Source organism: Cetorhinus maximus, chromosome 9 (genome assembly GCF_964194155.1).
Source record: "Cetorhinus maximus chromosome 9, sCetMax3.hap1.1, whole genome shotgun sequence".
NCBI lineage: Eukaryota > Metazoa > Chordata > Chondrichthyes > Lamniformes > Cetorhinidae > Cetorhinus > Cetorhinus maximus.
The window spans coordinates 82,479,906-82,502,377 of NC_135887.1; the positions used below are offsets into that span (position 1 = coordinate 82,479,906).

The window sequence follows — 22,472 nt, forward strand, 5'->3', positions numbered from 1 at the left end:
TTCACAGTAAACAGTGATTCTGAGAAATCCCAGTATTTTTCAGGAGAGGAGTGACTGACGGGTTGTGGAAAAAGGGTTTTTCCTATCCAGATGTTAACAGGATCCAAGTTGGTTGGTGAAGCCAAAAGCAAGACACAGAGCTTTTCTTTATTGAGATAGTTTATTGACTTTGCTCAATCTCACAGCTCTCCTCCCACCAACCCAGTGCCCCAGCTATTCCCTATTTATACTCTTTTAGATCAACAAACAAATTATCCAAGGAAAAAAGCTATTGACAAATTAAATTGAAGTGATAGCCCCTCAAAGGGGCACTGTAACAAAAGGACAAAAAAATTAAAGAAAACTTATCAAACTAAATCAAAATGACAGTGTGGTGGCTGATGAAGCACTCCAGTCCATCCCCTATTTATATGTGCTCAACGTACTTATTTAAACAATTCCCTTCACCTGTGTATCCTAAATGATCCATTCGATCAAATCCAAATGATCCACGCAATAGGAAGTACAGATGCCTGCACCAAAAATCTCTGATGTTCCATAACTCTAATGTTTAAAGTTCAAAGTAACTCCACCAAAGGGAATAAACTCACTTCGTACATCTGTAATAGCAATGACGATGGTTGAAGCTCTGCTTAGGAACAAAGGGGACCGTGCAATTCATCTACACAGGCATGTTATGACATTGAGGAAGAGGCCTGCATCTAACCAAGTGCTTCAACTTTAGTGCTATACTGCTGTAGAAATCACTGGCAAGCAGTGGGTTCTCCATCACGAGCAATAAGCAATATGGAGCAGAGATATGAAAAACGAAGGATTCAACAACTGCAATTGGGAAGATTTCCCACATTGATTTTGATGAGTGGTCACTCATATTACCACCAGGGTTCAAAACTATGGACATGTTGCTAGCAGGAATGAAGAGTTCTCTTACAGCTCATTATCTAGTCATACATAATTTCTCATCTGCCTGATGAGGGCCTAATAATGGCAGATACTCGGATCATGGGCTCCATGTTGAAAGGAGCAAGGATTCAGATCTGGATACCTGGATAACCTTGCCTGTTCTGAACCTATCAGTAAGTGAAAATCACTGACAGGGAACATTCAACTACAAGAAGAAGAAGTATAGTCTTATTACTGAAGGCAGCATGGAAATCTGGCCAGGCTGCAATCATACTGGACTGCAAAATGTGAATTTTCGCTGCAAGATGAATTGCTCTCAAGGGGAACAGTCTACTCTTCCATCTTTGCCATCCAGGATCGGGGTGGAAAATGTACACTGGATATCAACGCATCAGGGAATGAATGTGCTCAACAGGCCATATGGTGGCCTAGCTGAAGGAAATTTGATGCCATTGTTGCTCAGATCTGGTATGAAAAGAGAACAAATCCTGTTGATGGAACCATTTGCTCTGCCTGAAAGTTGGTCAAATCCATTAAGATGGAAAGCTAACACTTACCCATATTTTTCAACGTTAGACTAGTCTGAAACATCTCACACAGGTGGTACAACACACACAGACCATGTCATAAAAACATAACGGAACATCTGAAATCAATATTTGCATAATTAGATTTGCTCAGAGTAGCCGTAGTGCGAATAGTGAGCTGGAGGAATACCGGTAACCTGCTCAGCAAAAGTGATGATCCACACTTAGGTCTCCTTACATATCTCCTACTGGTAAAAGGGTACAGCTCTTCAGAACTGCTAGCAGGAGTTTTACAAAACAAATTGTTAAGAGGGGCAATTAGTATTTCCACCATACTTAGCCAGCTGTAGATAAAAGACGAAATAGCCAGAACTCATTAGTTAAAGATTTTAATTCACAATATTATGTGAGGGAGCCAGTAAGGATTAACTTTAAGCCTGGATAATGGGCATTAGGTGCAAAGGAACAGTGACACAGAAGTTATCTACACCTTGATGCTTGTTGCTGAGACACTCACGGCTCAGTCAAAATCTGTGCCTGAACCACCAGAAATGAATACAGTTAGAAATTCTCAAGTCACTATTTTAGCTACCAAAACATTCATCTGCACTTCACATTAATTTACTGTACATAAAACACTTGGAAAAGGCACAGACAGACCGAGTAAAGATTTATATTAATGCAAGAATTTTTCTTTCTTTCATTCATTTTGTGTGCGGCTGCTCCCCCAAGTCAGAGGTATCCAGTCACCATGACTGAGAAATTGAGAGTTGACTTATGCAGGACTCGTTTTTGTGAAGATGCTGCCTGGATTTGTGATTTTTCAGATGAGGGCCATTAGGGTGTATCGAGGAGAACAAGGTGCAGCCTTGGAACATTTACTGAATGCAAAAGCAACGAGCATTTGAATTCATGTCAGTTGACTGCTTGCCCAAGACCTCAGCTGGTATACACATTGAGTGGCTGAGTCAAATAGATCAAAGAAGGTTCCAGTTTCAATCCTGAGCTCATGTCGAGTTACCTGATCTGGGCTATGTTAGTCATAGGGATGATACAAAGGACTCAACAACCTTGACTTGAGAAGGGAAAAACTGCTTAACTGCCAATCTGAGCAAGGACTGGATAAGACTTGGTGATGCCCTCGTACAACTGAAGTCTCACAAATACTCACTCTCGAGGTCACAAATTGGGAATGGTCACTTGGTCAAGTTACGAAAGGACACTTGCCATCATATAACCACAAACAGCAGTGATCAGTGCTTTCAAGAGGTAAAAGGAGAAAATTGATTAAAGAAACACAGCAATGACAATAAATTAGTAGAAAAGAAAGATGGCTGCCATTTTCCACATTGGCTATCAATGTCCTGGTGAGATCAGTTTCTTTTCCTATTTTATGCACACAATCAATCAACCCTTACTTCTGAATGATTCTTAATGTTTGAAATTATCACTATAATACACTACACCATTCTTCACTTCCATGACTCTGAAGGATGTTTATTGTTACTTTACACCAACCAATTTGAAAGTCAATCTATTGCCCTCTAATTGGGAATGTGTACTTCCAAGTTCATTTAGATAGATCTTTTTAAATGCTTTTAATTGTGAAGTGATAACTTCTCACAACAGAGTTGTCTGATTAGTCAGAGTTCTTACCTTGCTTTTTAATGACCTCTTTCAGCAGCTTCTCCATAGCTTCACCCTGGGCAATGTCAATAGGCAGCTCTCCCTCACTGTTCACAGCTGCAACATTCGCCCGCTGTTTAATTAGATACCTAAACAAGGAGCAAGCAGGCACATTTAGAATCAACCGGTTATCAGCTATCCTCCTGCCTAAACTTTGAGCATTTCACAGGACTGGCTTGAACTAAACCTTGAGTGAGTTCAGTCACATCACTAACTGGTCACTGACCAGCTTTCTGAGGACTTAGTTAAGCTGCTGTTAGATGATGCTCAGCAACTGGAAAGGAGAAAAGGTTTAGTTAGGTCTTAGGCTTAACAAGAGATTTGATTGCCAAGTAATTGACATCACAGTCTCTGTAGAGGCCGTCAACTTTTTAAAAAGAAATTCAAACTTCCAGTTAATAAGGATGACACCAAAAGATTTCACATTTAAAGGCTTTTACTGTAACAAACAAGCTAAAAGTACTAATGCCAAAAAAATACTTTTGAAGGCAACTTATACTTTAAACTACAGTACCAAACTCCCCCTTTGACTTTTAACACAACTGAAAAGAACACTTCATGGTTATACTTTACGCTATCTTTTAAGTGGCCACTGAATTTTCCCAAACCCAATCCAAAGTGATTCTTCGCTCCTGAGAGTTTATGTGCGGTCTTTCCCTTTCCCAGCCTGGAAATGTTTAACCCCAGAACTGTCTTTCATGATGAGGGTTTTTTCCTGGTGATTGTTCTCAATAGTTAGCTAGGTGAATCTTCCAGTCTTGGTTAAATCTTCATGAATTTTGTCTTTTCAATCCAGGTACAAGTTCTCATTCACATTCCTGTGCAGTGAACCATATAAATTTTCAGCCTCCAACTGCTCTCTCTTTCTCCCAGATCTTGGCAGACTAGCTGTGTCTGAGTGTTTCAGGGATACCTGAGAAACATTCCCCTCTCAAAGCTCATCTCCATTGCAATATGAATTACATAAGCCTTGTATCCAGGTAGAAATGCTAATTAGATATCCTTTAGAGACCAACTCTCTTTTATCTTGGAACTAAATGGACAGTTTAAAGCATAATTGTTTACAACCTGCCATTCTCAACACCTTCCTGGGACGTTGGAGACTAGATACTGCTGCTATTGTCTCCAAATGTGAACACATTGCACCTTCTTCCCATCAAAATAGTCTGGGCCTCCTTTTAATCATTAACAGCATGTCACCCAGGCCTGTCAGGCAGACTGCAGGCAAGGTCACTTCATTTTACCCTAAGTTAAAAACATAGTCCAAAAACATAACAATCTTATAAAACCTTGTAACTTTAACATAGGACAAGAGGTTACAGTTAAAAAGCCACCACAATGCAGCAATGCCCAAGGGTTAGAGGAGTGTGAATATAACAGCAATTTATAAAAAGAAGCAAGAAGATCACCACCCAACCTACAGGCTAGTGAACTAGACAACTATAAAAGGCAAATATCAAAGAATTTCCTGAAAGAGGGGAAAGAAATATGGTCCAATAAGGGAGGGTAGCTTCGGAGGAACAAGGACATGAGAAATCAAATTGCCCTTTGAGAAGATAACAGACCCAGCACTCAGGGGATGTTAAAATAGATAAATGCAAAAGTAATAAGACTGAAAAAGAGGAATGAACAATGGAAGTATTAAATTAAACCAAAGCTGTGGGCAGTTAAGTCCCAGGAAATGTTAATTACTTTGGTCTGACCATCTGGAGCATTGTGGAAATTCTAAACACTTGCTCAGTGGGAGATCCTGGCATTGGAAAGGGTGCCAAGATGGGAAATTAAATAAATTAGTCACCTACACTATCAAGTAAAGCAAAGGAAACTACAAACGTTACACTGGTGAAGAGGTGTCAGAGAGTCATTGAGCCATTACAGCACAGAAGGAGGCAAATTTCTCCAGCCTAACCTTATAGCTAAAATCCCCACTGTTCTGGTAAATCTCCTCTACATCCTCTCAGGACCATCATATCCTTCCTAAAGTGTCATATCGTATCCTTCCTAAACTTCTCATTCCGAACTAATCAGCACTTTATACAGGTTTGGCACAATTTCCCTGCTTTTCTCCTCAATAGCTTAATTTATGAAGCCCAAGATCCCATATGCTTTGCTAACCATTCTCTCAAAATGCTGAGGTATGATGGCTCAGATCAGATTTCATATAGATATTTAGATTCTAATAGATATATATAAGCTGATTCTGAATAATATTTGGCAAAACCACAAAATCTAAAAGTAGCTCAAGAGGTGGATTAGTTAATTCATGAACATACAAGTTAGGAGCTGGAGTAGGCCACTCGGCCCCTCGAGTCTGCTCTACTATTCAATAAGATCATGGTTGATCTGATTGTAACCTCCTGCCTACCCGCGATAACCTTTCACCCCCTTGTCCATCAGGAATCTATCTGGTGTAAGGCATTTTGATATTTTGTGTATTTCTGTGATGCTGTAAGGCCTCCCTTTGTTTCTTTTTAATATGTATTATCTTTATACTTGTGTCAAAATGTAATCAGTAGTGAGCTGGACCAACGTCCTGAGCTCAGAACTGGGTGGTAGGAACATGGAATGAAGAGGACATCTGATGAAGGGAGATTTTTGACTGAAGACATCAACTCTGAGGCTTATATAAAACTTTTTCAAAAATAAAGACTGGACAAGGATACACAGACACAGATGTACCAGACATGCCACTAGGGCAGTGGCTAACCATCAGACCCCTTGATCACAGAAATTGACCTAGACAATGGTCTCCTGGGTATGTGTGAATGGCTTTCTTCCTGCCTTACCAAGGTACAGATATCATATCCATTGCTGGGAGTTACCTGGAGACACCCCCAGCTGAGAGCAGGAAATGACCACAATAATTTATAATTTTTTAAATATATTTTTCTTTTCCCACCTATTTTTAAATTTATTTCGATCTATTGTTTTATTTCCACCTTTTAGCCCATTTCAATCCCTTTCCCCCACCCCACCCCCACTAGGGCCATCTGTCACTTGCTTGTCCTGCTTTCTACCCTTAATGTCACCATTAGCACATTCCTTAGATAATATCACCACCATCAACACCCCTTTGTCCTTTTGTCTATGACATCTTTGGCAATCTCTTCTTTGCCTCCACCTATCACTGGCCCTCTATCCAGCTCTACCTGTCCCACCCCTTTCAACCAGTTTATATTTCACCACATTTCTATATTTCCTTAGTTCTGATGAAGAGTCATACAGACTCGAAACGTTAACTGTATTCCTCTCCGCAGATGCTGTCAGACCTGCTGAGTTTTTCCAGCTATTTTTGTTTTTGTTACAGGTTGTCTTTGCTTGGCCAGGGTGGGATTGGTAACCCAATCAGATGACTCAATTTAAGACTTTATCTTATATGCTGAGAGACCAGTATCAGAAAGGGGCGTAAAGCCACTACTCCCAAGGACATTGAGGCAGCAACCAGGAAATGTGATACGGTCAGACGTGTGGAGGAATTCACTCAGCATACGTCCACCTGGGAACGAGCTCCTGCACGCAGGTCTTACGAAGCAACTGGCGTTGTAAGTATATACTATTGCTTAGTGGATGAGTAAAGGTTTTCCATATAATGCGAACATTTTAGCCATAGTTTGTTTCGTGTCATTGATACCAAGTATGGGGTGAGGACCTTAGAGGGTAGTGAGACCCCTTGGTTAAGAGGTTTACACTAGCTTTGCCTTGAAAACATTCAAAGACTCTGCTCCAATGCCGTTTGAGGAAAGGAGTTCCAAAGATGCAATATCCTCAGAAAAAAGTTCTACTCATCTCTGTCTTAAACGGGGGGCAACCATTTATTTTAAACAGTGACTCCTAGTTCTAGATTCTCGCACAAGAGGAAACATCGTCTCCATATCCACCCTGTCAAGACCCCTCAGGATTTTAAAGGTTTCAATAAAGTCGCCTCTTACTCTTCTAAATTCTAGCGGATACAAGTCTAGCCATCCTTCCTTAAATAAGGAGGGCAGGACTGTACACAGTACTCCTGATGTGGTTCACCTGCGTCCTATACAACAGAAGCATAACCTCCCTACTTTTATATTCTATACCCCTCACAATAAATGATAACATTCTATTGGCTTTCCTAATTAATTGTTGTACCTGCATAGTAACCTTTTGTGATTCATGTATTAGGATACCCAGATCCCTCTGAATCTCAGAGCTCTGCAATCTCTTACCATTTAGATAATAAGCTTCTCTTTTATTCTTCCAGCCAAAATGAACAATTTCACATTTTCTCACATTATACTCCATTCGCCAGATCTTTGCTCACTCACTTAACCTATCTATGTCTCTTTGTAGCCTCTTTATGTCCTCATCACAACTTGCTTTTCTATCTTTGTATCATCAGCTAATTTAGCAACCGTTCCTTCAGTCCCTTCATCCAAGTCATTTATATAAATTGTAAAAAGTTGAGGCCCCAGCACTGATCCCTGTGGCACACCATTTGTTACACCCTGCCAACCAGAAAAGGACCCATTCATGCTTCTGTTTCCTGTTAGCTAGCCAATCTCTGTCCATGTCAATATGTTACCCCCTATACCACAAGCTTTTATTTTCCACAATAACCTTTGATGTGACACATTATCAAATGCCTTCTGGAAATCTAAGTACAGTGCAGCCACCAGTTCCTCTTTATCCACAGCACATGTGACTCCTTCAAGAAACACCAATAAATTTGTTAAACATGATTTCCCTTTTACAAAACCATGTTGACTCTGCCTGATTGCCTTGAATAAGTGCCCTGCTACAACATTGTTAATAATAACTTTCAACATTTTCCCTATGACAGATGTTAAGCTAACTGGCCTGTAGAGTTTCTTGCTTTCTGTCTCCCTTCCTTTTTGAATAAAGGAGTTACATTTGCTATTTTCCAACCTAATGGCACCTTCCACGAACCTAGGGAATTTTGGAAAATTATAACCAACTTATCAACTACCTCACTAGCCATTTCTTTTAAGACCCCAGGATGAAGTCTATCAGGACCTGGAATTTGCCAGCCCACAGCTCCAACAATATGCTAAGTACCACTTCCCTGGTGAGTTCAATTTTCTGGAGTTCCTCCCTCCCTTCCAATTCCCGATTTACAGCTATTTCTGGGAGTTACTTGTATCCTCTATAGTGAAGACCAATGCAAAATACCTGTTTAATTCATCTGCCATCTCCTTATTTTCCATTATTAATTCCCCAGACTCACTTTCTATAGGACCAATGCTCATTTTCTTAACTCTTTTCTTATTTTAGTACCTATAGAAACTCTTACTATCCGTCTTTATATTTCTAGCTAACTTTCTCTCATATTCTAATTTTTACCCCCTTAGTAATTTTTTTTTAATCATTCTTTGCTTTCTTTATATTGTCCAATCTTTTGACCTCCCACTCATCTTTGCACAATTATATGCTTTTTCTTTAAGTTTGGTAAAGCCTTTAACTTTTTTAGCTAACCACAGATGGTGGGTCCTGCCCTTGCAATTTTTCTCTCTCGTTGGGAGGTATCTATTCTGTGTATTTTGAAATATCCCTTTAAATGTCTGCCACTGCATTTCTATTGACCTTTCCCTTAACCTAATTTGCCAGTTCACTTTTAGCTAGCTCTGCTTTCATTCCCACATGCCCTATTTTAGTTTAAAATAGTAGTCTTGGACCTACTCTTCTCTCCCTCAAACTGAATGTAAAATTCAATCAAATTATGATCGCTGCTACCCAGGGGTGCCTTCACTATGGCGTTATCAATTAATCCTATCTCATTGCACAACACCAGGTCTAGTATAGCCTGCACTCTGGTTGGCTCCAATACATGTTGTTCTAAGAAACTAACTTGAAAATATTCTATGAACTTCTCATCTAGGCTACCTTTGCCCATCTGATTTTTCCAGTCTATATGTAGATTAAAATCCCCCACGATTATCGCTGTACCTTTCTGACAAGCTCCCATTATCTCTTGCTCTAAACTCTGTTCTACCTTTTAGTTACAATTAAGAAGCCTGTACACCACTCCCACAAGTGACTACTTGCCTTTATCATTTCAACCCACATCGCTTCTACATCCTGGTTTCCTGAACTTAGGTCATCCCTCTCTAATGTGCTAATACCATCATTAATTAGCAGAGCCACTCCTCCACTTTTTCCTAGCTTCCCGTCCTTCCTAAAAGTCACATACCCTTCAATATTCAGGTCCCAATCTACGTCATCCTGCAGCCATGTTTCTGTAATGGCTCAGATTGTACATATTTATTTCTATTTGCGCTCAGTTCATCTGTTTTGCTTCAAATTTAAATTTAGCTGCTTTACACTGAGGGTTAAGTGAACGTACACTCAAGGGGACAGTGGAGGTGTACAGTGCGGGCAGATTGAAGAGGGAGTGGGAGAGACATTTGGCAGATGAAGTGACCAAGAGGATAAGAGATGAAATAGCAATGGGTATTTTCAAACTTGGGAACTGTAGATGGTGTACAGTGATCTCTTGCAGTTCTACACATTCCTGGTTCCTAGCCTGGGAATTAAGGGCAAGCATTCTCATTATTGTTGTCTACAGGGTAACGAGCCAGTGATACATGCCAAATTGCATTGGTGGACACATCCATGTGCCCAGCCAACGCTATCATGGAGTGGCCTGACCCAACTCATGTTCTATTGCCGCTATAAACTGAATTCTCAGGTATACGCAGATGTGGCTGGAAGCAATGTTCAATTGCTTTAATTTTCAGGACAAAAACTTGGGTATGAGACTCAGAGCAGCCCTGAGAGGGGAGAAACAGATGCCAGTTAATAGCCCTTTTCTGTTTAAAGTAGATATCCACTATTCCTGGAGGAACTGTTCACCTCCAGTGTCCCCTTGAGCATATGTTCACTTAACCTTTCTGTGTAAAGTAGCTAAATTTAAATTCAAAGCAAAACAGATGAACTGAGAGCAAATAGAAATAAATATGTTTTATATTTAATAGTTTCCCTAATGACAGACAGTGGTTTTTAGTAGAATTGATTAAGTTCCTTTTTGCTTAGCTAAAATAAAAATTGCAATCAATATTCACTGTAGATTTCAAGATACTGGAAATGCATCAAAGAGTGTCAGAAGTCATTTTTCTTTTACTGAGAGTTCTGTCTCCAGACAATCTGAGAAAATTAACTATGTGCCTTGAATCTTCAAATTTCTTTCTAGCGCCTGTGTAGAATATTTCTGATTTTTTTAATGCTAACAATACAAGTGAAGGAATATTGGGACATCTGCAGCTTACACTACAAGTCTGTAGTCCCACTTAACTTCCAATACAATTTCTTGTTTTGGAGTAGTCAGGTTTTTATGAAGCTCCTGGTCAACTATTGCTTATTTGGTCTTGGGGTATATCAGCCAAGGTTGAATACTGCGAGACATGAGGTTAAATGAATGCTTATTCTGGAAAGGTGCTCAATTGCCCCTGAGGATGTACCAATGAGGATGAATTAGTTTCACTTGCTGTATCGACACTCACTCTGCAATCTCCATGAAACCACAGGAAGCTGCTGCATGTAACGCTGTCCAGCCTTCATTGTCAGGCTGATTAACATTAGCTCCATGCTCCAGCAGAAAAGTGACCATGTCCAGATTTTCGTCGATGCAGGCCTGTCAGAGAGAAGACAACAATCAGCAAATAGTCTCTTGTTGCTGCTCCCCTACACCTTACCATCAGCCACTCTTTTACTGTATCCACAGAATCAGTCAAGCTATTAAAATTAGTTACTCAAAAATCTCCCGCAACATGCTCATTTTGATTCACAGGATACATGACAAATTGTACAAGAGGGAAGTGCGCATGATATAGAAGACTCAATATGAAAAATAAAACAGAAAATGCCGGTAATACTTAGCAGGTCAGGCTAAATCTGTGGAGAGAGAAATAGGGTTAATGTTTTTCTCTCTCTCCCCAATCTGTATTTCTCTCTTTGTCCCTCCCCCAGTGTGTTTTGCTCTTTCTCAGGCCCTCTGTGTATGTTTCTTTACCTCCCTCTCCTTGTTGCTCTCTCAGGCCTCAGAGTTCCCAGGTGATTTTCATTGGTCCCAATTCCCTCAACCTCACAACCTGCAATGAAGTGATGAGTTCCTAATAGTAGGGAGACCAGCAGGGCTGAGACAGCACAGTTTGGTCATAAGACACAACAGCCACTGTGCTGTGCATGCATGGACCACACATACGTTAACCCAAGTTGCCAGCAGCAGCACTCAGGAGACGAATGTCAGGAGGGTAGCAGAATAGGGCCAGAGCCCCACTTGCAGTTTAAATTTAGGCAGGATGCATTTGGAATTGGGATCAGGGATAAGTAGAGCTGGGAATATATGGAGATTCAAAATAAAATTTTTAAAGTGGCATACAGTTTTACCAACTATGGAAGTATGGGGAAGCAGCTGAAGGCAGGTCATCTTGTGATGCATCCTCCAGGAACATTTTAATACATTTAACCAGAGTTAGCAACCCTATTTCTGCAAGGTATAGGGTAACACCATCACTTAGCAGCCAGAAGCCTGCAATTACAGCCCGACAAACAATTTACATATATTTATTTCATTATAAATCCTGATATAAAATTGACCCAAAATAGTGATTCAGAAGGGTAATGCTGCAGTCACAAGGTTTCGACTATACTGTATACGTACAAAAATTGACTCTTACTTTCTCCCTTACCGCTCACTCTGCTCAAGGTGCTGACTCTTGCTATGATAAAACTTCATTGACAGAGGCACCCCCCTGTACCACACACCCACTGATAATCTTCACACATAATTCGAGTATAAGGGGAAATCTGGGCCCTGACTTCTTTGCACAACTCAACATTGCACCGCTGGTCACATCTTTTGAAACGTACCTGAACCCTTAGGGGAAAAGTCCTGTAAAATGATGAGGAGCATAGCATAATGGAGGAGTTAGGGTTAGGAGGGACGTTGTGGCAAAGGGAAACATGCTGGAGTGGAGAAGGAGAGGGCTGAGTCAGAGATACTCCTGTTGAACTGTAAAAGCAACAAGGAAGTTCACAAATTATGAGCGGTAACCAAGGCAATCACCAAAGCAAACAACATAAATCCCCTTCTATCAGGGAGCTCCATCTGAACAGGATCCCCAAAATAAATAAGCATCTGGAAAAATCACAGCAATTCCATTTTCTTAAAGTGGCTGTGAGTGTGCCTTTGTTTGTCTGCTTTTTGAGTGCGGGTAGGGAACAGGGCTAGAGGAAACAGTACCAGCATCCTTACTGAAAGAGAGGCAATGGTATCAACAGCATTACTGAAAGAGCTGGCTCCCTGCAGCTGGAATTAGCAATATGAGTTCATCAGTATGGGTCTGTCCAAATGAAAGAGAGAGGGCTCTGTGGGTATTAAAGCTGATTTTACTAGTTGGCATCACAAAGTTAATATACAGGTACAGCAAGCAATTAGGAAAGCAAGTGATATGTTAGCCTTTATTGCAGGGGAGTATGAATACAAAGGTAAGGAAAGTTTGCTGGTAGGGCTTTGGTGAGATCACACTGGAGTACTGCACACAGTTTTGGTCTTCTTACCTAAGGGAGGATATACTTGCCTTAGAGGGGGTGCAACAAAGAATCATTAGATTCAATCCTTGGACAAGAGGGCTGTCCTATGAGGAGGACTTGAGCAGAATGGGCCTATATTCCCTGGAGTTTAGAAGAGGTGACCTCACAAAAATGTATAAAATTCTTAAAGATCTTAAGTGGGTCGATGTTAAGAGGCTGTTTCCCCTCGTTAGAGATTCTAGGACTAGTGATCATAGTCTCGGAATCGGGAGTCAGCCATTTAGGTCTGAGATAAGGAGAAATTTCTTACCTCAGAGATTTGTTAAGCTTTGGAATTCACTACCCTACAGGGCCGTGAATGCTCAGCCAATTTGTATATTCAAGGCTGAGATTGATAGATTCTTGGAAACTAAGGGATTTGAGGGATAAAGGAACAGGACAGGAAGGTAGAACTGAAGTAGAAGATTAACCAAGATCTTATTAAATGAAGGAGCAAGCTCAGGGGGGCATTTGGCTTATTCCAGCTCCTATTTCTTATGATCTAAAGTCTTTTTTGATTTAGTTTTCCTACTTTGCTCTCCCACTACCCGGAAGGCAGGGTCTTTCACTGGGATATAAATGTCATGTCACTTAACTGTAGGAGTACGTATCCCAGCCCATCCTTACAGAACACTGGAGAGAGTCCTATGTATTGTAGGCTACTTGGTTACCTGTAGCACCAGGGCTGTGTTCATATCACAGGAGGTTCAGTGGTTTAAACAATTTTCATTTATATCACAGAATCACACAGTGCAGTAGAGGACCTTCGGCCCATCGAGTCTGCACCAACACGTAAGAAACATCTGACCTAACTACCTAATCCCATTTACCAGCACTTGGTCCATAGCCTTGAATGTTATGACGTGCCAAGTGCTCATCCAGGTACTTTTTAAAGGATGTGAGACAGCCCGCCTCCACCACCCTCCCAGGCAGTGCATTCCAGACCGTCACCACCCTCTGGAATTTTTCCTCACAGCCCCCCTAAACCTCCTGCCCCTCACCTTGAACTTATGTCTCCTCATGACTGACCCTTCAACTAAGGGGAACAGCTGCTCTCTATCCACCCTGTCCATGCCCCTCATAATCTTGTACACCTCAATCAGGTCGCCCCACAGTCTTCCCTGCTCCAACGAAAACAACCCAAGTCTATCCAACCTCTCTTCATAACTTAAATGTTTCATCCCAGGCAACATCCTGGTGAATCTCCTCTGCACCCCCTCCAGCGCAATCACATCCTTCCTATAATGTGGCGACCAGAACTGCACACAGTACTCCAGCTGTGGCCTCACTAAGGCTCTATACAACTCCAACATGACCTCCCTACTTTTGTAATCTATGCCTCGATTGATAAAGGCAAGTATCCCATATGCCTTTTTCACCACCCCACTAACATGCCCCTCAGCCTTCAGAGATCTATGGACACACACGCCAAGGTCCCTTTGCTCCTCAGAACTTCCGAGTGCCATGCCATTCATTGAATACTTCCTTGTCAAATTACTCCTTCCAAAGTGTATCACCTCACACTTTTCAGGGTTAAATTCCATCTTCCACTTATCTGCCCCTTTGACCATCCCGTCTATATCTGCCTGTAGCCCGATACTCAACCTCACTGTTATCCACCCGGCCAATCTTTGTGTCATCCGTAAACTTACTAATCCTACCCCCCACATAGGCATCTATGTCGTTTATATAAATGAAAAATAATAGGGGACCGAGCACAGATCCCTGTGGTACGCCAGTGGACACTGGCTTCCAGTCACTAAAGCATCCTTCTGTCATCACCCTCTGCCTCCTACAACTAAGCCAATTTTGAATCCACCTTATCAAATTAGTCTGTATCCCTTTGTGCCTTTGCCTTCTTTATAAGTCTCCCACGTGGGACCTTGTCAAAGGCTTTGCTGAAATCCATATAAACTACATCAATTGCACTACCCTCATCTACACACCTGGTCACCTCCTCAAAAAATTCAATCAAATTTGTTAGGCATGACCTCCCTCTGACAAAGCCATGCTGACTATCCCTGATCAAACCTTGCCTCTCTCCTTCAGAACTTCCTCCAATTGTTTCCCTACCACTGGCATGAAACTCACTGGCCTGTAGTTCCCTGGCTTATCTCTACAACCCTTCTTAAATAGCGGAACCGCATTAGCTGTTCTCCAGTCCTCTAGCACCTCCCCCGTGGCCAGAGAGGAATTAAAAATTTGGGTCAGAGCCTTTGCGATCTCCTCCTTTGCCTCCCTCAGCAGTCTGGGACACAAATCGTCCGGACCTGGAGATTTGTCCACTTTTAAGCCTGCCAACACTTCCAATACCTTGTCACTCCCTATATCAATTTGCTTAAGAACCTCGCGGTCTCTCTCCCAGAGTTCGATACCTTCATCCTCATTCTCTTGGGTGAAGGTGGACGTGAAGTATTCATTCAACACTCTAGCGTTGTCCTCTGGCTCCACCCATAGATTGCCCCCTTGGTCCCTTATGGGCCCTACTCTTTCCCTGGTTATCCTCTTCCCATTGATATACTTATAGAATATCTTGGGATTTTCCCTACTTATACCAGCCAGAGCTTTCTCATATCACCTCTTTGCTCTCCTAATTGCTTTCTTAAGCTCCACCCTCCACTGTCTGTACTCCACTAATGCCTCTGCCGATTTGCTTCCCTTGTACCTGCTAAAAGCCTCTCTTTTCAATGTATAGAATCATAGAATGATGCAGACCTTTAAGTATTTATCCAGCTATCTTTTGAAAGTTATTATGAGTTTGCTTCCACCAACCTTTCAGTTGGTGATTTCCGGATCATAACAACTTGCTCCATAAAAAAAATTCTCTTCATCTTACCTCAGCTTCATTTGCCAATTACCTTAAACCTGCATTCTATGGTAATCAATGCTTCTGTCATTGGAAACAGTTAATTTATTCTATCAAAAAAAAACCCTTCATGAATTTGAACACCCTTATTTAGCTTCTCCTTAGCCTTCTCTTCTCTAAGGAGAACACCTCCAGCATCTTCACAGTCTTTCCAAATCTGGTACAGTACTAGTAAATCTCTTCTGCACCCTCTCTAAGGCCTAGACATCCTTCCTAAAGTGGAGTGCCCAGAACTAGGCTTACTGCTCCACGAGGGGTCGAACCAGTGTTTTATAAAGGTTTATCATAACTTGCTTGCTTTTGCACTCTTTGCCTCAGTTTATAGAGGCAAGGATTCTGTATACTTTTTAAGTCTTCTGAACTTATGCTGCTTTCTTCAAAGATTTACATACATAAACCCTTAGGTCTCTATGTTCCTGCACCCCAGTTGAAATCAAACCTTTTAGTTTTTATTGCCTCTCCTCATTCTTTCTATTTAAATGAATTACTTCACAGTTCTCTGCATTAAATCTCCAGCTGCTGCCTATACGCATCCTGGGCCAAGGCCTGTAGAAACATTATGGTTGGGGCAGATAGGGGTTTCAAACTTGGCAGCCTCGAGAAGGCTGTTCAAACATAATTGAAGAAAGGGCTATCAGGGTAAAAATCGATTCCTCTATAAATCTCTAATGCAACTGGAATCTGTGCCTTCTCTACAAGGCGGTTCGACATGATAATCATCCTGTCATCGGCCCTGTGTCTGCTCATTCCACCAGTCTGTTTATATCCTCCTAAAGTTGTCACTATCCTCTTCAATATTTACTCATTTCCCCAAGTTCTGTGTCATCTGCAAACTTTGAAATCATGCCCTTTACACCCAAGTCCAGGTCATTGCTATACATCAAAAAGAACACTAGGTCTAATACTGACCCCTAGGCACGACATTATATGCTTCCCTCCAATCTGAAAAGCAACCGTTAAAAACTACTCTCTGCTTTCTGTCTCTTATCCAAGTTTGTATCCATTGCTGTCACTGTCCCTTTAATCCTATGGGTTTTAAGGTTTTCAACAAGTCTATTATGGGATACTTAATCAAAGGCCTTTTGAAAGTCCATATATACAACATCAGCCACACTACCCTTGTCAACCCTCTTAATTCAATCAAAGAACTCAAATCAGGGGGAGACCAACACCAAAAACTGAAGGAATGATAAACAGAGAGGGAACACATTTATGGTTTTTTGGAACTTTTCAAAACAAAAAGAGAGAGGCAAAAAGCCAAAAATAATTTCAGAGGGCAAGCAGCAGCTGAATCATCAGCCTCTAATAACAGAGCAGCAGAAATGCAGAGTATTTCTTAAATGGAGAGAGATTGGGAAGTGTTGATGTCCAAAGGGTGCACTTGTTCATGAGTCACTGAAAGCTAACATGCTGGTGCAGCAAGCAATTAGGAAAGCAAATGGTACGTTGGCCTTTATTGCAAGAAGATTTGAGATAGGAGTAAGGAAGTATTGCCACAGTTGTACAGGGCGTTGGTGAGACGGCACCTGGAATAACGTGTATAGTTTTGATATCCTTACCTAACAAAGGATACACTTGCCATACAGGAAATGCAACAAAGGTTCATCAGGCTGATTCCTGGGGTGGCAGGATTATCCTAAAAGGAGACATTGAGGAGTTTGGCCATATATTCTCTAGAGTTGATAAGAATGAGAGTGATCTCACTGAAGCATAGAAAATTCTTACAGGGAGACGCAGGAAGGAAGTTTGCCCTGGCTGGCAGGTCTACAACACAGGACACAGTCTATGAGGAAAAATTTCTTTACTCAGATGGTGGTAATCTTTGGAATTCTCTACCCTAGAGAGCTGTGGCGGCTCCGTCTATGACTGTGTTCAAGACTGAGATTGATAGATTTCTAGATATTAAGGGATATGGGGATAGTGCGGGAAAATGGTGCTGAGTTCAAAGGTCAACCATGATCTAGTTGAATGGCTGAGCAGGCTCGAGGGGCTGAATGGCCTACTCCTGCTCCTATTTCCTATGTTCTGAGAGCATGGGCCAGAAGCTCAGCATTGATGGGAGGGGCAGGGGCACAAGCAGAGTGAATGTTTCAGGGTTGAATGAAGGTCCTGAAGGTGAAGGTGCATGTGCATAATATCATCCCTTGATATACTAGTTGGTGCAAACCCTACCATAGATAATTCAGTCACGGGCAATACTGGATGAGTTCACATTGAAGGCAAACATGCAAGTTTAAGTGTAAAATTACTGAGCCATGAGGAAAGGTTAGAGAAAGTCGCACTTTGTAGTCTAAAAAGAATGTACTTAAGTAGAGGAGGGGGTTAATGAAGTTAGGAAGCTATTTATGAACCCAGAATATTACTTGAAGGTGGTGCAGACATAAATGAAAAGTAAATTCAAAATGGTTCTTGAAAAAAATCTTCACTCAAAAAAGTTGATACAGTGTATGTTTGAAACAATCTATCAGGTAGTGTGGAGGAATTGAAAGCATTAGAGGGGCAGAAAATGCCACTGAAAGCTGAGTGAACTGAAGCACAAGGGCAAGCTTGATGGGAAAAATGGTCTTTCCTCATCCTTGCCTTTGATATTGCGCCATCATGTCCACTGGACAATAAAAACACTCTCCAAAAAAAGGAGTAATCAAATGAGACAAAAAAATAATGGAGTGATGTCTTCGTCTCCATTTCCCTCATTGCAATGTTAGATCTCTGCCATGCCCATGTACAAGTAGTGCCCAGCATTGCTAGGGCCAGGCAAGGCCTTTTAAAACTAAAAAGGCCAATCACAGTGATGGAGTCAACCATGAGTCCCCTGTCAGCATTTTGTGTGGGATTGGTCAGAGACACCAGACAGCTTTTTCCTGACCTCATTCCTCTCAGCTGTCACAAGTGCCACCATCCTGCAACAGCAGGCAGTCTCTGTGCCCTCTCTCCCCCGATGGTTTCGCCAGTAGAAGCTAAAACTCCTTTGAGAGCCAAGTCAAAACTGGTTATATTCTACTCACCCAGGAAAAATCAGGTAAATCGTATATTTATCAGATGAGCAAAAGTCTGCATCGATCCCCATGTAGCCATTACAAGAGAAAAGCATTTGAAGACTGGCATTGCCCAATCTACAACTTACATATATTAGCATCTCAAAGGAGACAGATGGCATGTAATCTTTTCACATATGGATATGGGCAAGGTCACCAATAATAGAAACCAGCTAAGCCCTATGACCTCCATGGGGAAGTAGGCATCATTGGAGAGTTTCATATATTGGATACCCTTGGCCAACAAGACAAAGAAGCTTCTTTTCAAAGAAACAGCCAATCCGAAAGATTAAAATCAAGGTCGAAATCCTTAAATTCCAATCTGTCCAAATTAAAAGTCACAAAAATTATAAAGAAGCATTTTATATTGAATTTGCTATTCAGGTTAAATTTTAGAAATTTATGGACGATCAACTCAAAAGCCAGGCTATTCAGTCCCAAACAATTGGGCGACAGCCTTACCTCCCACGACTGTGTAGTTTGCAGCTCTGGGACAAGTTAACATCTCTGTCCCGAGACTGTAGGTCAGTCATTCTCTCTCTCTCTTCTCTTTGCACAGAGTACATCCACAGCATATGGCAATACAGAGATAATTCTGGCCAAACCATCAATGAAGGGGGGCATGGAACACTTCAGGGCATATACCTCACAGAGCAGCTGACAGGAGTTTGTACAACATTAATAACTAAAAACATCACAAATTTATTATATATAGAACTGTGAGGGGTCGTGGGATCCAGTATTTTTCCCACAAGTGCCCTCTGCCCTATTAAATCAAGAATAACAAATGCTTTTGGCTAGGTTTCCATCAGTCACTGGAGCAGTAAGAAAATCCCTTTGCTCACTTGTTTTGACATTAAACCACATCTCTTCAATTCTATGGCATCCATTTATCAGTTAACAAACAACCACTCGTCCCCAGTTTGTTGATAGCGGACACCACATTCTGATTTCCTTAAAAGTATCTTCGCAATTAGAGGGCATGAAAGTATCCAATTCCTGGAGTAGGGTTGCCAACTGTGATTAAATGTATTCCTGGAGGTTTAATCACATGATTTTCCCACACCCTCCATCCAAGGTTGGCCAACACACCCACCCTTGTGAAGTACTGCCTCCCTATGGCAACTGAAAAGCAAAAAGATTCATCATCCAATTGGATGATGCGCGACTGTCAGCCAAACAACCTTTTTTCCCCCATTTTCAATATTTTTATATCTGGTAAAGAGAAATTTTCAAAGAAAATGACAAAAATGATCTTTTTTACTATGCAATAATTTTCCTCCAGTGCTGCACACAGCAGTGTCCTGGAGATTGATCTTCAATTCCTGGAGACGCCAGGCCAATATGGAGGGTTGGTAACCCTATCCTGGAGTTAAGTGTAAACTTACACCCTGGATGCTTCTTAACCAGAGGAGAGGGAAAAGCCTTGAAAAGAGAACAAGCTTGGCGAAGATGAATTAATGCAAGAAACTAAGGAAAGGGGAGAGACCATACACTGCACCAATGCTGTTCTATCACACATCACACACCATTGTAGATTCCACTCGACACAATTAATCTTGAGGATAAGTTAGTACAAATGAGCACCTTGACGGATTTTGCTATCTTTAAATGGTGCTATATTGTAAATATCCCCTGAACCCGCACCCCCTAAACAAGGTTAACAAGCAAAGCTTGTGGCAAGAGGCAACCACCTCCATGTTGTCTTTTGTATTTATGAGAGAATAATTCAAAAACCCTCTCCAAGTGACACTCCTATTCGTCCTGTTAATTCACACCTCTAGGCTCAGTCTCCTGCAAGCATCAGTACTTATTCTGATAAGTCAAGTCAACGCAATGCACATAGAACAGAATGATAGACGAAGGCGAAGCAATGTGGAACTTTAAAAAAAGGGAGATAAAGCAGACTGGGAGGAGGAAGGGAAGATGGACATATTCAATCTGTCACCATGGCCCCTGTTCAAATCAGCACTACCGTGAAGCTGCTCCGCATGGGGAGCTCTGGTTTTGCCATCCCCAATTCAGTAGATAGAAAATGGGAGCAAATACTCTGACTCCGCAGCAAATGATTTTGAACTTGACGTGACCTGTGCAGCTCTATAGAAACAGCGGTCTCAGTGTAGGCCCCAAGCAGGCAAGAGTGCTCCTCCGAGAAAAAAATGCTCAACAAATGGAGAAGAAGCTAATTCCTTTGAGCTGGCTGGCTGCAGTGACTTGGAAAGCGTTCACATCAGACTGGAAAGGAATGCATTACAGGGAAAATTAGACATTATGCACCAGCTGGGCTATGAACACTGCCAACTGCACTGACCTCGTCCCTCAAGTCATCTCCTGTAGCCAATCACCTCCAGGAAATACCTCAAACACATACACAGCTCTCTTCTCTCCCTGCCCCTCCGGTTAGTACTCCACATTATACACAACATTCCCCCCACCCCTATCTTTCCATGCTCCAGACAGTGCCCATAGCCCTGCTCCGCTAACCCTGAGCACTGCCATTCCTTTCTCCCTATGTTCTTGATGGGCCTATCAGCTAATGCTCCACACTCATTCCTCCCCTGGTCCACATGTTCTTCCTCCTCCACTGCAGCTTCATACTACACTGTAGCGCTTGGAGTATTGAGAAAATTGAGCCTGGAATAAATTATCTGTGACTGGACTGCAACCTGGTAGAGCATCATAACGCTAGGCTGCCCCTCTACGTACTGCAGGTTGCTTCACAATTAACCCGTTGATACTGATCTTTTCTCCCCTTGAGTTCAGTCAAAATCTAAATTGGCAAAATCAGCTTTAGGCAGATCCCATTTTTTGTCAAAAGTAAAAATGAAATTGCTCATAATGGAACAAAAATGGACTTAACCAGCAAAATAACTTTTGGAAGAAACAAATATGAATCCTTGGAAATATTAAATACATCTACCTTCAGAGAGGTTTAATGCTAAATGGAGTTGACGTACATCATAAACTATGTCCTCAGCACTTTCCCGCTCAAGTAACTTCCTTGAATTGTATGCATGCTACAGGTGACTCAAGGTGTGCCCTGTGCAAAGCTGCTGATTGGTGCATTTAGATCATAAGTCATTCTTGGCATCAAAATGAGGAACAGCAGTTGCATGTGTCATGTCAGAAATGTAGCGTGATGCTGATAGTTCCAGATGTTAATGGGTTTATTCATCAAGCAAAAATCTTACTTACAACTAATTTACTGGGCTCGTACTAAGAGCTGATTATTTTTCATTAATCTTATCTAACACATCAAAGACTGAGCCACACAACTCCCAATCCAGAGAGGAAACAGAATTAGTTGGTCCCCACTCACCCTGAATACTCAGGATCTGACACTGAAAATCCTTGCCTCAAAGCCCTGTGACTCCCACCACCACTCCCCTCCCTAACTTATCTCCTGATCTAGGAAACTTTGTTCTGCATTCAGAATCTGACAGAGACCTTTACTCATCCCTCCGTTCAAAATTTGACACCTTAGAGTGTCCCATTACCCTCCCTTTCGTGCTTGATAATGCTAGACCTTTGGCTGAACACTGCACTTTCAGACTAACATCAGTGAGGTGAGGTGCTGTGGACTCGCCATTTCGACCTTACTGAGAGGAGCTTCAGACTCCTAAATGAGCAGCATAGCTGAAACCAATGAAAAATAAAACACTACAGATGCTGGAAATTTCAAATAAAAGATAGAAAATGCTGTCAATCAGCATCTCTGAAAGAAGTGGAGGGGTGTTGCACCTGAATTGTAAAGTTGTCTGTTCTCCCCACAATGCTGAGACTGATCCAGAATTTTCCAGTTTTGTTGTCAAGGTTGGTAATCCAGTTACCTTGGCTATCTCATGCCATTCTAGTAGGACACTTAAGTTGATAACTGGGGATAGGGGGCTAATGTTG

General features: G+C 41.6%; 1 protein-coding gene across 3 annotated transcripts in view; it reads right to left on the minus strand.

The window, feature by feature from the left end:
- The window catches only part of LOC144684758 (protein phosphatase 1 regulatory subunit 12A-like), a 180,301-nt gene that overhangs the window by 109,143 nt on the left and 48,686 nt on the right, over positions 1 to 22,472 (minus strand). For all 3 annotated transcript variants that reach the window (XM_078548945.1, XM_078548946.1, XM_078548944.1), the window contains exons 2-3: positions 10,604 to 10,734; positions 3,087 to 3,205 (exon numbers count right to left, since the gene is read on the minus strand). In XM_078548945.1, the coding sequence (XP_078405071.1) occupies positions 3,087 to 3,205; positions 10,604 to 10,734 (250 nt within the window). The remainder of the gene's footprint in view (positions 1 to 3,086; positions 3,206 to 10,603; positions 10,735 to 22,472) is intronic.